The 16,610-nt window shown below is 46.8% G+C and overlaps 2 protein-coding genes across 2 annotated transcripts in view; one reads left to right on the top strand and one right to left on the bottom strand.

Moving 5' to 3' along the window:
• The window catches only part of LOC131289753 (basement membrane-specific heparan sulfate proteoglycan core protein), a 101,444-nt gene that overhangs the window by 4,698 nt on the left and 80,136 nt on the right, over positions 1 to 16,610 (bottom strand). The window contains exons 26-45 of the mRNA XM_058319062.1: positions 16,424 to 16,438; positions 15,197 to 15,330; positions 15,031 to 15,124; positions 14,233 to 14,610; positions 13,751 to 14,157; positions 13,389 to 13,673; positions 12,244 to 13,211; positions 12,027 to 12,144; positions 10,888 to 11,955; positions 10,560 to 10,823; positions 10,325 to 10,494; positions 9,681 to 9,844; positions 8,984 to 9,117; positions 8,736 to 8,910; positions 8,063 to 8,666; positions 7,732 to 7,991; positions 7,337 to 7,517; positions 6,270 to 7,273; positions 6,052 to 6,167; positions 5,804 to 5,969 (exon numbers count right to left, since the gene is read on the bottom strand). Of these exons, the coding sequence (XP_058175045.1) occupies positions 5,804 to 5,969; positions 6,052 to 6,167; positions 6,270 to 7,273; positions 7,337 to 7,517; positions 7,732 to 7,991; positions 8,063 to 8,666; positions 8,736 to 8,910; positions 8,984 to 9,117; positions 9,681 to 9,844; positions 10,325 to 10,494; positions 10,560 to 10,823; positions 10,888 to 11,955; positions 12,027 to 12,144; positions 12,244 to 13,211; positions 13,389 to 13,673; positions 13,751 to 14,157; positions 14,233 to 14,610; positions 15,031 to 15,124; positions 15,197 to 15,330; positions 16,424 to 16,438 (6,705 nt within the window). The remainder of the gene's footprint in view (positions 1 to 5,803; positions 5,970 to 6,051; positions 6,168 to 6,269; positions 7,274 to 7,336; positions 7,518 to 7,731; positions 7,992 to 8,062; positions 8,667 to 8,735; positions 8,911 to 8,983; positions 9,118 to 9,680; positions 9,845 to 10,324; positions 10,495 to 10,559; positions 10,824 to 10,887; positions 11,956 to 12,026; positions 12,145 to 12,243; positions 13,212 to 13,388; positions 13,674 to 13,750; positions 14,158 to 14,232; positions 14,611 to 15,030; positions 15,125 to 15,196; positions 15,331 to 16,423; positions 16,439 to 16,610) is intronic.
• LOC131285990 (uncharacterized) overlaps positions 1 to 16,610 on the top strand; it is a 56,692-nt gene that overhangs the window by 16,644 nt on the left and 23,438 nt on the right. The gene's annotated exons all lie outside the window — the stretch shown is intronic.

Genomic DNA, 16,610 nt, shown 5'->3' with positions numbered 1-16,610 from the left:
CTTGCCCACGGCAGCCCACCTCTATAAGGTCTGTAGGTTAAAAAGAGTCGTTACAGGCTGTGTCTAATACATTCACTTCTACTTGGCTTAGTTTATTATCCGTATGCGGCGTTTTATCTTTTGCCTCGCTCGGATACGCTGTTCAACTGTTCTACCACTGATTATTTGCTACTTGGAACACGGGGTTACGTAGACGGAAGCGAAAGTTTAATTGTTCCTACTTTTATGGTTTTGCATTTGACCCTTCCCGAGGGCGCATTGAACGAAACACACATACACAATAATCCCTTTACCCCTAGTTGTTCTTGTTATCTAAACAGTTAGGCATGACCATGTGTTAGCACCATAACCTTATTATTAGCCGGCTTGATAGGTTGTTAGTCATCTTATGAACGTTAGTAGCATAACGGGCTGGTCGAATGATGACACCATGTCCTGGTGGTTGAAGCGCGCACGAAACAACAGAATGACTGCGTGACAGAGACCGAAGAGTTTTATCGAAGATAGGATAACAGGAATGACTAAATACATTCCATGATTTAAAACAAAGGAAAAGGAAAAGTCGAAATCGAAACGAAATGACAAAAAGCGAAAGAATAAAGTTATTCAATTCAACAAAACAAAGAGATATAACCAATAAAATATAATTAAATAAGAATAACAAAAAAGCGACACACATCAAATGCAAGCTTATTGAAGATGAAAGTAAAAGAAAACAATCTGCTAATATACGCTCAACCAAGAAGACAGGACGATAAGCAAAACACACAACAAAAGAGAAGCCTTGTCGCTCACATAGAAAAACGGAAAAAAGCACACGCATCAACACAAATTGAAACTGTTTACATACCGTTGTATACGATCGCTGGGTGCGGATAGATTTGAAAACAGAAAAGTGAGGGAGGAGTGTGCTGTAAATTATTATTTTCGTGCAATCTAGACGTTTGTAAATTTGAAGATTTTCTGATAGTTTTTGGAAATAAGATATGAATTTTGAATACAGGGTTCGTCGCTTGCTTTGTAGTTGATGTCTTTTGTGTTTAAGTTGTTTTTTGACAATAATAGTAATAGACATCCTTTTGAGTGATGATGTACACAAGCTACCTTTGAAATGATGTTAAGTTGTGTGTCACGAATGTCTTTTTTTAAAAGAAGTTTTGAAACAACATCACTTTTGTAGACGTGGGTAGAAGTTATCAATTTTCGGATACTCATGGAGGCTCCATCTTTGATCGTCTTCCTCGTACGATTTCCTTAGTTAGTTTACAGTGCGTCATCGGACACGTATTAGATTTATGTAGCAACTATCAGTAGACAAAAAACACACAGCAGACGCTTTTAGGCTACATCCTATTGTATAGAACGTGCTTTTAGCCACCAATCACATTAGACACGAGGACTAGGAAAAAAATGATGCACATTTAGGGGACTCTCTAACCTACACGAAAAACAGACAACAGCACACAAACTAAACGATGTCAGGGTTCCACAATACTCCACAGCACTGCGAGGTACGGGACGGTTGCTTCGAATTCAGCTCGCCAATTTACATCGAAACAAGGTTGTTACCTGGGACTTTCTGCCTCAGTTGGTTTTGGAATTTGGAATTTCATTGCACCCCGCGTGGAACAACCACGTCCCACGGGCAGACGCTAGCAGCGACACCGCAGTGAATTACACAAACGGTGGCACGCAGTTGTGTCCGTCCACCATGTGGATTCCAGCCTGCGTCCGTTTGGGCTCGGAGAAAAGCCACAATGATGATAACAACACTACCATGGTAACAATAGGGACAACGTGTACGAGGCTACACAGACAGATGGGTGGACTATAGTAGCGAAGGGTTCACTAGGGGGGAGTGTGAGGTGGGGCGGTAGCACAAATAAAACAGGAAGGTAAAGTTTTGTTCATAACAAACCGAAGTCAGGCGTTGGTTTACGCTTCCGCCGGTCGACATCGCCGGGCGGAACATAATCATCTTCATCACCATCATCACCATATGGCTCATTTTTATCCGGATAACGCCAGTCGCGACGTGCGGTGGTGGTGGTGGTGGTGGTGGTGCTGCGCGCGCGTCCACGTCCCCTCGATCCACGACCTCGAACCGAAGAAGCCGGCCGCGGTGCTGGGCTGTGCACCGTGCCGGACGCCATCATCGGGCACTCGGTCAGATCCCAGCAGTAGATGCGTCTGCCATTGCACAGCATTATGGGCGGAACACACTGGGACACGACCAGCACCGTAATCGGACACGCGTATTCCGTGATCGTGCATTCGGTGGCCGGCCAATGGGAGGGCCCCGGCATCCCTGTACGCGCGCACACAGGACCGAACGAGCCGACCGGGATTGGAGCAAAGAGGGGTTATTGCACTATTGAGTCGTTTTTACCTTGATTCTGGCATGTGGGTTCATTTGGTCTGTGCACAGATCTGTGTGGTCACCAATACTGCCTCCAGATTTTGCAGTGGTTTTTGAAGATATACCGCCAAAAACAGAGTGCCAATGTACGTTCGCGAGATTGAACCAGAAAGCTCGCTTTCGCAGGCAGTATTCGTGACGTTGAAAATGAAAGTGTGTTTCGATTGTTGTATTGCGGGCTATCTATTGCGCTAGAAGGCATACCATAAGAACTCAGTGCAAGCGGCGGCATCAGCAGCAGCAGCGGCCAGCGGAAGCCATAACTGTGCGCAATGATCTCTAGAGTGATTGTGCGAATATGTTACCGAAATTCGCAGGATGGTGATGGAAGGTGTGCAAATGAAGAATGCTAGCAGTGCCATAAGGAGTTGCACATTAAACTCTACGTACGGAACATGCAGGACAGAGCATTGGTTCGTCCTGTTGGCGATGATATGTATATGTGCCGGTGGCTGCATGGAGTGGGTGAAAGTGAAGCAAACAGCAATCTGTCTGCTGCGCCACTTTGTTGTGTGATTGGGCGTGTGAGGTTTACAAAACAGAAACAATAACCGCAATCCAGAGAACGAGTACACACGCGATTAAGCGTTCACGCACAACTAAACAGTGAAGCTAGCTAAGACAGTACAAATTTGTAAGCGGCAGTCAACATGATGACCGATTAACCACAATTGTGATGATGATGTGATGACGATGTGCACGGTACGACAAAGCTCTGGTTGTAACGAACTATACAACAACGAAAGTTCAAGTTTTTCAACTGCCAAGTTTCGATCAATGAAAGGCGCTGGTCTGGTGGTACAGTGTGGAATAAAGGAAGAAGTAGATCATATGTGCGAGTGAAAAGATCCTGAAGGTGAAGGATTATGCCTGGAGCCAATGGTTTGAGACACAGAATAAATTGCTGAATATTGCTAAGTTATGTTATAGAAGGAGTAAATCTTGGGTACCGTCAACAAGACTAGAAAAATCAGTTTTAATACTTGGATGAACAAGATGTCAAAATGAATCCTGCTCAGGAGATTTGCAATTGAATTGAGGTTTATGTGTGAAGTGTTATGATGATGCAGTTGTACTATTATTCTATAGGGATGACGTGACTTGTGGAATGTAAAAGGGTTGTTTCTCTACGAATTCTTCCTATGATATTACTAGTAACAAAAAAAGGACATGCAAGGTGAACGATAAAGTCCTAGATTTCTTCGACACACGACAACTGAATGACAAAGGCGGCTCACACGGAGGTAGAAGATGAAATCTAGTAAAATATGAACATCCGAGTGGACGGGAGAGTCGACGAGACCATCACACTGGTTCCAGGGCTTCTTCCTTCGTCCTTCTTCATTCAACGAGAGGTTATGGGGAGTATAACGGGGTGTGGAAAGCATCGACAAACCGGGTGGAGGCATGATTTTGATTTCATCAATGTTTTGTTTCATTAGTAAACTGGTCAGTGGTTTTATTGTCCCATTCTTTTTCTCCTTTACATACCCACTATTTGTGCTTAAGCCTAGGTTTTAGGGTGAACTGTGCAACAGGTTTCAACATTAATACTCGTTCTTGGCACACGCGCTTGCAAACGGGGGGTGAATGGGGTGTTTGGTTGGTTTGGTGGCGCAGGGCACGGTTCGATTGGTGGGTTAGTACTACAGTAGTTTCATAACAATGTGGTGGCGCATGTAATAATGGTTGTCAATTGAATATGTATGCATTTAGAGTGTGTGCATATGAGGATAAAGGGATAAGTTAAGTACGGTACAACTAGTAACGAGTAAGGTAACTATATTATTTAGGCATGATGATAGTACATAACAGTCACACAGGACCCACACACTTCCAATTTCTTCAGGTTTGTTTTTGTAAAAACATATTTAACTTGCCGGTGCCCATAAATAAGTAATTTCTGCAGTTTCGAACAAATTCTGCCTGGTATTTGTTTTTTGTTTGGTACTAAAAGTACCTCTGACTAACGATTCCGTATTGTAAATTTGCTTGTGCGTGGGACTGGTGGGGTGACCATGCTTTGCAAAACATGTTACTACTGTTAAATAACTTCCCAAGCGTTTAAAACGAACGTACTAATGCACAAGCATTCATTATGTAGTGTGTACAGTTTAGAATATATGTTTTTACTGCTTTTTGTTTGCTCTGCACTAGTTGCTTCAAGCTTTAGTTTTTTTTCTCTCTTTTTTACATGTGTTTCTACTGCAATTATGTATCCTTGTATTGAATTGTATGAACCGAATTATGGCAGGGCTGTAACAAATGCCCCTCAAAAAACGAAACGATGTAGAGTTGTATTGTTTTAAACAATCCAGGTGGTAGTCTCATGCAAAACGGTAATTTGCTTGCAAACTCTCAAACCATTTACCAACTTTTTCGTGTTCCTCGAAGCGTTACCTTATTCGCTAACTTGTAACCTAGTCGAAAAGGGGCACTCCTCGGTGAGCATTTTGTATACGTATTGCTGGTAATTTATTGTCCTATGAAGTAGCAAGCAGCACTTGGCACCCACTAGTCAGCAGTTGTTGGCAGTGAATCGTACCAGTGGCAAACGAGGAAAACATTATATTTACAAACACCGGTCAGAAAAGAAAATGGGGAAAAAGTTTCGATCGATTGCAATCACAAATACTTCTGTGACTGGTGTATGACGTTTCCTAGAAGTACTTTTTTGTTAGTTCGGGATCGGAATTTCAATCAAAGTTTGAATGCCTATTCCATTTCGTATGTTATTACTGGAAACTTATAAAGAATCCAAACCATCAACAAGAGAAATATTTAGCAAAACTAACGAGAGCAGCAGTGATCAGCAAATCTTTTTCACACCTATTAGTGCCTCGGGAGAAGCAGGAGTAAATAATAATATAACAACTACTGCTAGTACTACAGTCTACTACCACTACTGTGCTATTGATTTCCGATTGCCATTATTGCTAAGAAAAGGGTGTAAATAATATGTATAAGGACAGGTATAAACAAACGGAAATGTATCAATCGTTCATATAGCCGAAAAATTATAGAATGCTAGAAAACATAGGGCGACAAATGGTTTACGGTCCCGTCACTGCTTAGTCTTGTACCAACAAGTCATTCTTTCGCTACGTTGCTTAGTGTTTTACCGGCCGCACCACAAGTCGCGTACAAGTTGTGAATAAATTGAACACTAGTACTATAGTACGTCTACCTCTGAGAGCCGTTTACGATCACCCCATCTGAAGGTAAAATGTTGGTTTAACGATTTTCTTCCTGCTCAGATTAAAGCCCCCACCACCTGGTCCCTAGCATATCAGGTTTTGATTGGTTGGCAGTTTTTATTGTTGGTTGTTGGTAGGGTGGATTTAAAATTGGCTATAAAGTGTTGTGCTCACTGGAAATACCTACCCTTGATGTGAACTTGTACAGAGTCGTAAACCACCCTGCCATCCGGGTACCGCATCTGACACTCGTAGGTGCCCTCGTCGTAAGGTTGGACGTTTTTCAGCACTAGGTACTTGCCGTCCACTATCGCCCTGTTCGGAAGCGGAAGTCCTAACCGGCTCCAATTGTACTGCCAACGAATATTTGGAGTTAGATTTCGGCATGCTAGTGATAATAAGCTATTTAGGATATGTGGTTGCTATGGAACTTACGTGCACGTTGACGTACGGGGATCCTCGAGGAAGCTTACATTCGAGCGAGACGTTCGATCCCTGATCGATAGTGTGATACCGCTTTCTATCAGGCGATCCAGGAATCAGATCTTGTTCTGCAGAATGGTGAGATATTACGATTTATAATGACAAAATAATATAAGAGTCCTTTTTGGAGGTTTTTGATCCCAGAATCTAGGTGTTGTACTGTTGCTTACCATTGACAAGAACTTCGGCGACTTTGGTCGTGTTACCATGGTGGTTCCATGCGGAACAGTAGTACCGCCCGGCGTCCTCCGGTGCGATACTCTGGAATTGCAGGTAGTTACCGTGAACGCGCACCGTGTGCGGTAAACTGTAGCCTTCCTCAGCGTGCCACTTGAAGTCGATCGGTTGGTCACCGGTGATGTTACAGAAGATGGTCACCTGATCACCTGGACGGACCGTCATTGGCATCGTCGGACTGAAGCTGATCTTCGGTGGAGCAACAACCTCCACCATGATGCGAACGATCGTGAACGGTTGGGAATTACCGGAGTACGTGACGCAGTCATATTCACCTTCCGCGTCGTATCCGGTGTTCTCAATGGTCAGGTTACCACCCTGAACGATTGAACCCATAGGAAGTGGACGTCCTCCACGCCGCTGCCAGTAGGTCGGGGCGCTCAGATACTGCTCGTTGCACATCAGCTTCGATTGTTCGCCGAGGATTGCCTTGTAGGTGTGAGTCGCCGGTTGTCCCTGGGACGGTGGAAACGGAGGTCTGGGTCGGGGTGTCGTTGGACGAGGCGGTGTTTCGTTATCATAGCCATCATCCGCATTTCCTTGTACATCGCCCCGCTTTTGGTCAACCTGCAGCGTCAGATACTGTGCATCCTCGCCTGCACTGTTCTTCGCCTTGCACTCGTACGTGCCGGCATCATCCAATTCAGCTTTGCTCAGCTGAAGTGTCACCTCCCTAAGGCCACTAGTCTGTTGTCGGTAAATGGAGCGGGCAGCACCTTGTGGCGGCAGCAGGGTCACTGTTGGCGCCGGTTTACCCGTGGCCGAGCAGGTTATAACGAAATCGTCGTTCTCAGTGATCTTGTGGTATTCATTCGGCTGGAGTGTGATGATCGGTGGTAGCAGGACTTCGATGGAAGTGGCAATGGTGGACGCACCCGCCACATTTTCTCCCCGGCACTCATATTCACCGGCGTCTTCAAGCGTAGCCCCGTGCAGTCTGTGGAAGGTGTAATGGAAGTCTTTAAAGTCCATTCTAACGATACTCGACATGTTTACTAACGTGATAACTCCTTCAGCATCGTTGACAAATCGTGATGATATGGGTAGCCGATCCTTGCGAGACCAAGTGATCTTCGGATATGGCACACCGGACGACGCACGGCACGTCAAACGGACTGACTCCCCTACCTTGATCGTTTGAGGTTCATTGGGATGAATCTGAAGGACAGGTTTCTCACGTCCTGTGAAAAACAGATGTTAAGGTGTTTGTTAAACATCTCAAAATATTGGTTTTTAAGGTTAGGCTGTGCCAGATTTTTACGGAATATTACCAGTTATCGCTTCGAGAGCTTGTATAAAAAATGTAGACAATTAATCAAAGATATAAAAACTTGCTTTACACTGACGATAGTATAATTTTAATAGTTAGTCTGCAACAAACACAGGGGTACTTACGATCAATCTCCACGACAGTGTATGCTCGATCAATTCCCTCCTCGTTCGTGGCCACGCACACATACACGCCACCGTTGGATGGTTGTGCATTGAAGATACGGAGCACGCTACCGCTCAACTGCACATTACCCGCCTGGCTTCCAGTCGTCGTCCACTGGATGCTCGGAGACGGTAGACCGGTGGCATCACACGGTAGTGTAAAGTCCATACCCTGCTGCACGACGTAGTTGTTTTGCAGGGGTACTACACGCGGTGCAATCCTTTGTAGCGATAGAAATAGAGCGAGTGCTTGAGATGGTTGTTTATCGACAAGATTTCACACACCGCATACCTGTTTGATGGCGGCGGCATGTCGGTGTCGGGGGCAATAACCACATCGACGGTGGACGTCCTAATGCGTCCGTTCGGGAAGCTTGCGGTACAAGTGTACCGGCCGGTGTTCTCTTGCGCCGCATGCTCAATGATGAGTATCTCGTTGCGCACGTTCGCATTGTCCGGCAGACGAGACTCACCCAGCTTGCTCCAGGTGACACGTGCGGCCGGTGAGCAGTGACATACCAGCCGAATTTGTTGACCCGGTTGTCCGTCGAAACTGTTCGGCATGATCTCGACGCGTTCCACCTCCTGCGAGCCACCATCGGGCGGGAGACCCCCGTCAGCTGGGCGTACGTAAACGGTCAGTAGTGCATCCACCTCCCCGACATCGTTACGAGCTACGCACCGGTACGTGCCGGCATCGTTCTGACGAAGTGAGTTAAATCGTAGCATGCCGTACTCGTTGACAATATTGTACGGCAGCAGTTGATCGATGCGCTCCCAGCGAATACTCGGTGTGGGATAGCCGGTGGCCACGCAACGCACCTCCGCCATTTGATACTCGTCTCTGTCGATGAACTTTTCCGAGATATCCACAGTCGGACGAACTGGTTCTTGCTCTGTGTATATGAAAACATGCAAGATGAACTAGAGGTACTATCGAAAACCTTCGTTGGTTTTTTTCTTACCGCTTACGTTGATGACGACTTCCTTGTACACCACTTCGGGGCCGCTGCCGGCTCTGCACACGTACGAACCACTGTCGGTGATCTGGATGTTCGTGATCACCAATGTACCTCGGTCGGTGTACGCACGATCCGGCATACGTCCAACCTTTCTTGTCCACTGTACCTCGATAGGGCTCTGAAAGGGGGAATTTCACACATCAGTTGAAGTCCTAAACATTCTTGGCGTGTTGTCTCCGCGAGAAACCTACCTGCGTCACAAGATGGTGGGCACGGCACGGAGCCCGGAACTCTTGGCCAATTTCGACAATTTTGATGGAGGGTGCGTCGATGACTACCTCAATCACGGGGTTTCCTGGTGTCACCGGTGGTGAAGGTTCAAATTCTTTTGCGTAAAAAGTAAATTGAATAAAATAAATTAGTGATCATGTAATGTTCCACTTTCAAGTCACAAACATTAAGTACAGGTTGTTCCTAAATTGGTTTAAAGTGTTAGAACTGGTTGAATTCTTATTAACGACTATGTTGTACTAACTTTGTGGTGTCTTTTTGCAGCGGTAAAGGACCATCCAACCATTGGATGAAGGTGTTAGTTACGAACAGATATTCAAAATGCGTTTGATGGTTAAAATGGGGCAAAAAATCGTATAGTTGTGTGCTACTTAGCAGCTTTCCTACAAGTCTCACTGCGAACCATACACACTACCAACGCATGAGCTGTATTGACGTTTTGAATTAACTAGTAGCTGTTAGAATAGGTTAGGACTGTAGATTATACCCTTATCGTTCTAAATGGGTTCAGCAGGTGAACTACAGAGATTGCTCGAGTAGAGCTTAACTGATGTGATAGGCGAATTAGTTCACTGAGTTAGTACACAGCGGGGCAACACGGAAGGAAGGCGTAGCCTAAAAAAGCGCTGAGAAGAGAACAAAACCAGTAACAACCACCTTCGTCGTACGATCGCTTGTTTTTGGAAATCAGACCAATTTCGACGCCCGTGTCATCACACTTGTGAAACTGGTCGTATCCATGGTTCCGGTTCGTGTGAACAAACGTGTCACTTGTGCAGTTAATTCTGGTAGGCTTCCGAACGTATGCTGGAGGGCGAGGTCTTTTGCGCAGTCCTTTTCAGACGCCCCACGCATGCATTGACCAAATTCGTGTGGCGTGTGTTACAGATGAACATGTGTGAATGTGTGAAATTGTGTTACACCGTGTAGAAAATGGAGAGAAATGATGAAATGAGTTAGGTGAAAAACCGTCATGCACTTGTCCCTTACCAGCGTATTGCATAACCCGTTTAGTACGTTAACATTTATGCCTCAATGATCGAAAACTCTGTTAGTGTACGTCCAAAGTGAAATAAGTAAACTTAAAATGATTGTTTTATGCTCCTGCATGTCGATGGCGGAGCCTGCAGCAATCGTGAGGTAAGTGCCAGTATTAGGGTGCATTATTTGGGTGAAAACGTAAATCGTTAATTATATCCAGAACGGCCAGGAGAGCCGTTTTTTGAGGCAGATTAAAAAATAAACGAAACGAGCAATCGTTTATTACACCGGATCACCGAATGAGCGTGTTTGAAAGGTACTTACGGTTGTCGCAATTATCGCCACTGAATCCCTCCCGGCAGTCGCACACAACATTGCCTTGGCCGGTCATGTAGCAAGAGTCAGCATTATTGCAAGGGCACGGTTTGCAGACACCCTGCATACCCGCCCTACGGTCGTAGATGTCACGGTAGTAGCGATCCTCGCATTGCTGTGAAGGTGAAGATCAAATTTAGTAGAATCCACTGATTCACATTGGTTCATTTGCGTTTCTACCTCGCAGCTGCTGCCTCGGTATCCCGGTGGGCAGCGGCACATTTCAACCTCTTCGGCGATGCCGTAGTACGTGCGCGTGGGCACAGCGGTTCCTAGAATGATATCGCTAAGTCGCGAAAGCCGCGTCGAATCTTTCGTTGTTGCACGGATCAGGATGTGATCAAGGTTGGACAGCACGGTAAGCATATCGTTACGTGAGGCTGGATAAGATGACCGATAGTTGACCACAGTCCACTCGCGCTCGAACAGCGGTACACTGAAGGTCTGTGAAGAGTAAAAGGCAGCATGAAAGTATAGCGCGATGGAATCACTTGTTGCCATTACTTACTCCATCTTCGTAGCGGTCCCTACTCCACGCCAGCTTCATGCCATTACCACTGAGAATGATGTCCTGATCCTGCACCGGGCGACCACCGTCGACGTGCTGCGTGACGGTCAGGTTAGCGCCGTAAGACAAGATCTGGTTACCGAGCACCATCGAGGGAAGGCTCCAGTAGTACGTTTCGCCATTGTTGAACCGATAGCTGATCTCGTTGATGCTCGGTTGAATGTCGAACACATTACCGCTTACCCGCACCGATCCATTGCGGTCGGCCAAGGTGATCGTATTGTCGAACGGATCGACCAACAACGGCAACTCTTCGCGGTAGAGGTTTGAGCTGCCGCATGATTTCGTCACGCCGGAGCAGAAGCATGCCAAACAGCCCGTGTCGTGCCGCTGGCTCAATCCGAACGAACCCTCACGGCACTGATCGCAACGGGAACCCTCAACCAGCTGTTTGCATTCGCATCCACGCTGGCAACGACCGGTGAAACCGCGCACATCACACTCCCCACAGTCGTAAGAAGGTTCCGGTCTACCGGGCGTGCAATCGTACGGGGTTCCGCCAGTCGCGTTACCGACGTACGGCGGACGGCACAGCTCGCAGCTTGTACCGTACGTATTATCGCGGCAGTTCAAACAGGCGCCCGTGAGTGGGTCGCACTCCTCCGAGTGGCCATTACACTGGCACGGCTCGCACAGACCAAGGTAGAGTCCCGATTCACCCTTGAAGTAGCCAGGCGCGCAATCTTCACATGACAGTCCGATATGTCCTTGCGGACATTGGCAGTGTTCGACGGGCCAAGCACGAGCACCGGTGGCTCTAGGACGATCTCCTCGAGCAATGTCGAGACTAACGTATGATAGAGCTGCCTCGTTCGAGACCGTGTTGTACGTCGCCTTGATGAAGATATCACTAACGTTTGCTAGTGCCATCAGGAGGTACTCTCGGCTAGCCGCATTACCATCCTCGTAGTTCTGCCAATAGTCTTCCAGTATCGGCACGGCATTTGTACTCGAGCCGATCGGTGAGATGGCACTTGTTCGGTAGTGGTGCAGCTTAATTTTGTTGCCCTTTTGGTGTCAATAATGAGTAGAATAAGTTAAAGTGACATGCTGGAGTGAAGGGTGTTTGGTTTACTTACACTGTGCAGTACAACGTCCGGTGATGTGTTGCGTGATACACCACCTGAAGAATGAGGTGTATAGCGCAAGGTGTAATTCAGCAGACCACCGTACGATGTCAGTTTGTTTCCAAGGAATCTAAAACAAAAGACCAAGAATGAAATAGGTGTAAAAGGTAATTTGGAGAAGAATGGGGAGAATTTGTGGGGATAATCAGGGATTGTGGAGAATACGTACTGAGTCGGTAGACGCCAGTAGAACGTATCATCGCTCACACCGAAGTTACGGTACACGATTTCTTTGTTCGACACTGGGAGACTGTTTGCCACAACCGACGGATTGGTGTAGTCCGAAATGAGCGAGAAGCCAGACCGACCATCGGCGAACGAAGCCTGGATGGTGTCACGGGTCCACGTGGTACTGCTGCACTGTTCCGTTACGCCCATGCAGAAACATCCGACACAACCCTTATCATGGAGGTAGAAATGACTGGCAGAGCAACGGTCACAGTACGTGCCCTCGACACCTTCCTTGCAGTAACACCGTCCGTCCGCATCGATCCGTTCCGATCCATAGGTGTTGCAGTTCGAAGGGGGCCGCGGGAAGCATCCGTCACCGAGTGGGTTACCAACGTAGCCTTCGGCACACTCCATGCATCGCTCACCAGCGTAGCCACGGTCACAACGGCACACAACGTTGTCCCGATCGTCCAGATGACAAGAACGGGCACGTGACTTATCGCCCACAACCGGACAGGGGCATTGCCGACATGGTATGCCGCGGTTGGGATCGCCATAGTATCCGGGTCGACACTCTTCAATGCGTGGGACGCACCGACCAAGCCAGGGTCCGCTGTCGGTTTGACGCACGAAGTTATAGTCACAGCTTTCGCATGACAGACCTCGGTAGCCGGGCGGGCAGCGACATTCCTCGACGAGTGAAGCCGAACCCAGACCTCGGTCGTTCGTCGCAGCCGAGTCCATCATGATGTTGACGAGCTCGATATTGCGCTCGACACCGTCGACATACTGCATGCGGATAAGGATGCTCTCGATGTTGGCCAGCAGCATCATGATGTCTTCACGAGTAGCCTGAGAACGGTCCGCACGAAGCCATCTGCCTGGTACTAGACTCACCGTCACGTTGTTCCGGATGTCCGGGTAGAACGATACATTGTGCCAGTAATAAAGTGTGACTCCATTGCCCTGTTCCGGGAAAGACGTACAATGTGAAACGGAGTTCAATAAAATATACGGAAGCATTTGTGCTAAGGCCTTTTTATTATTTGGCTTGCTTTTATTGTTCAAATGATCTTTTGGTTAAGATCATGTTTGGATTCATGCCTACTTTCATTTGAATCTTCTAGTGCTTGTTAAACTCACCTTGAGGATCACATCGGGGGCATTGATGGGCCGTCCATTGCCGTCGTATTCAACGTCATATCGAATAGAACCTCCGTACGACTTCAGCTGATTGCCCTTGTATTCCTCCGGGAGTGAGTAGTACGGTACCCGGCGTCCTGGGACCAAGTTGGTCAGGCGCAGTTGCACACCATGCCGCTGAGCCGTCAGGTTGTGGTTCTCGAACTCGCCGACCAACAGGTCACGAAGGCCAGTCCAGGGACCTTCAACGCCGACAACGGTCAGCGAGGAGACGGGAGGTCTCAACTACCAAGGACGACACACACATTGCGGAATAAGTATGTTGTTTGCATGAGCTATTTCGCTCGCATAGAAGCGCTTACCGAGTACGTGTACAGGTCGGCACTGTTGCAAGTTGTGGAAACGCCGAAGCAGAAACAGTTGATACAGTCGGCCGGGTTGCGCGCCTTGTTGTTGAAGTAGCCTTGCTGACAGACGTGGCCTCCTCCGGTCACGATAACGATCGTGTCGGGTGAAACAAAGTGGGTACCCATCGAGTTGATGATTTCACACGAGTACGCACCCGAATCGATCGGCTGCATGTCCGTGCAGGTTAGTCGTCCAAAGCCCTGGTCGCTCTGGGACACACACTTGGACGGTACGTGACCCCAGTTAAGACGCCACACGATCAGCGGCACCGGGATGCCAGTCGCGCGGCAAGTTATGTTCAGGACACCGCCTGCCACGATCGTTTGTGTTGGTGGTGGTGGTTGGATGACAGCTGGGGCCACTGAAATTGGATAACACGATGACGGATACATGTTAGGCGAACGTCATCAGGCGTGAATATGACAGCGTTACTTACTACAACCGATCTCGTCCGACTGATCAAGACAGTCAGGATGCGTGTCACATTGGAACGATTTCGGGATACACTGGCCCGAACGGCACTGGTACTCGTCGTGCCTGCATGGTGCATCCGGGGACTGCGTGGGGCAGTTCTCCTCGTCCGAACCGTCACCGCAATCCTGCTCGCCATCGCAGAGCCACGTCTTCAGGACGCACTTGCGGTTGTTGCACCGGAACTGGTTCGGTTCGCACTGCTGCGTTCCGCAACTCGTCTCATCTGAGCCATCGCTGCAGTCACGCTTGCCGTCGCAGATCATCGTCTTCGCGATGCACTGTCCGCTCATACAAGTTGCTTCATTCATCGCACACACTGTCGGTGGTCGTTGGTAGGAGTCTGCCGAAAGGAAAGGTTACACGATGAGAGATTAATCAGACTCAGCTAAATGACCTCTCCTGTTCCTACGACGGTCTGATTGTAACTTGTGAGGATCGATAAAAGTCATCACTAACCGCAGATTCCGTTAGAAGCATCACGAATTACAGTATCGTGAAGCAAGGAAGCATGAAATACAATGAAATAATTTAGATACTGGGCATTGTAATCATCTTTTCCGCCCGATTACCTGTTCCGAAAAATTTAAAACCTATATGAGGTACCGTGCCATACAGCAGGGCTGAATTCCTTAGATTTCTGTACTTGATGTTCCACGCTGGGTGAATGCGTGCGTGGAGAAAGAGATACATTTGACAGTGCCAAATTTCGTAAAAACTTAAGCGTCCCAAATTCACTAACCCGTGTGTGTTCCCTACTTACATCGTTCGACGGTGAGCGAAACTGTTTTGCTGCTTCCGGGCGTCGAGGATGGGTATCCAACGGCTTCGCAAATGTACTCTCCACTATGGTCGACCTGAAGGAATCGAAATAAATGGAGACGGCGTGTGAGTAACATCGCTTTCGACGTTATTCCGATAAGACTTACGCGAATCATGGGGATCTCCAGACGACCATTCAAGTCGCGTGTTCCCTGTGGCATTGGCAGACCGTTGGCGCGGACCCACTTCACCTTAGCGTGCATTGGACCTTCGTCACGGCACTGGAAGACCACTTCGTTGCCTGAAAATTCGAGGACAAAGATAGTCTTAGTGTCTGTCTAGAGAAAATGTTTTTCTGCCATCGGTCTCATTGCGATACATGTATGTGACAAAATATTACTGTGAATATGTAAAATATGTTAGTTAAAGGGTGTTGGTGTTTTGCTTATCGGTAAATATTACGTATAATTTATGGCAAGACTTTAGAACAATGAATTACTGATAATCTATTACATTAATCAAACTCATACTAATCGTATTGCAATACTAAAAATTGAACTTACAGCGTTTTACATCTCACGTAGCAACCGGGGCAGTGTATGTAGAACATCAAGAATGATAGCCTACTGTAGAGTATTTGATGTAGAATAGCAAAACCCACAAGTGGCAACACAAACCGGTAAGTAGAATATCCATCACTTTCTAGGATCTACCAGAATGAAAGTTGTCGTGTGGATGTTCGAAGTAGGCACGACCAGTCGAGGGGTGCAGGTAAAAGTAGGGGAAAATCGCTTTCCGGTCGAAAACATACTTTTGCGAGGATTGTTGTGATTCGCGCTAGTTTTCTGATGCGAAAAAGCGATCATAGCCTACCTTATCCTGTACCTTTCAACTGGTCGTCTCTACTTCAAACATCCATGAGACAACTTTCATTCTGGTAGATCCTAGAAAGTGATGATTTTTCTACTAACCCGTTTCTGTTGCCACTTATGGGTTTTGCGATTCTACATCAAATACTCTACAGTAGGCTATCATTCTTGATGTTCAGCATACACTGCCGCGGTTGCTAGGTGAGATGTAAAACGCTGTATTATACTGAAAGTTTAAATTTTTAAGTTTTCCTGTAGGTTACAGAAATACATTTTAAAAACAGTTTAGCCTTGTATCATTTTACAAACAGTTCAATTCTACTTTTTGTTCAAGGAGGTGCACAGTTTCTTGTTTCTAGATCAACGTGTCTAGTAAATTCAATGTACATGAATAACATGAAACTGTTTTTTGTACGAAACTGTTCAGAAAAGTGCATGCAATGGCGAACGTGCTGGAAATGATGTCGTGGTAGTGCTAATAAGAATACATGCACTTGTTGTCTCGACTGTTACTGAAAAACTTACCCTCCACAATTGAAACTTTTCATTGCAAGCATTGGATTAAAGAAGCGTTTAAACATAGAAAGAGAAAGCGTTAAAGTATAGCAAAGGTATTTGGAAAGGATTTTTATCAATAAAAACAAGAAGCGTTTTTTTTATCTTTTTGTTGGAAGATAGAACAGAGCATAGGAACGGGCACTGCAGAAATAAT

This window comes from Anopheles ziemanni, chromosome 3, assembly GCF_943734765.1.
Source record: "Anopheles ziemanni chromosome 3, idAnoZiCoDA_A2_x.2, whole genome shotgun sequence".
In the NCBI taxonomy this organism is placed as follows: Eukaryota; Metazoa; Arthropoda; class Insecta; order Diptera; family Culicidae; genus Anopheles; species Anopheles ziemanni.
This window is presented reverse-complemented; position numbering and strand designations above follow the sequence as displayed.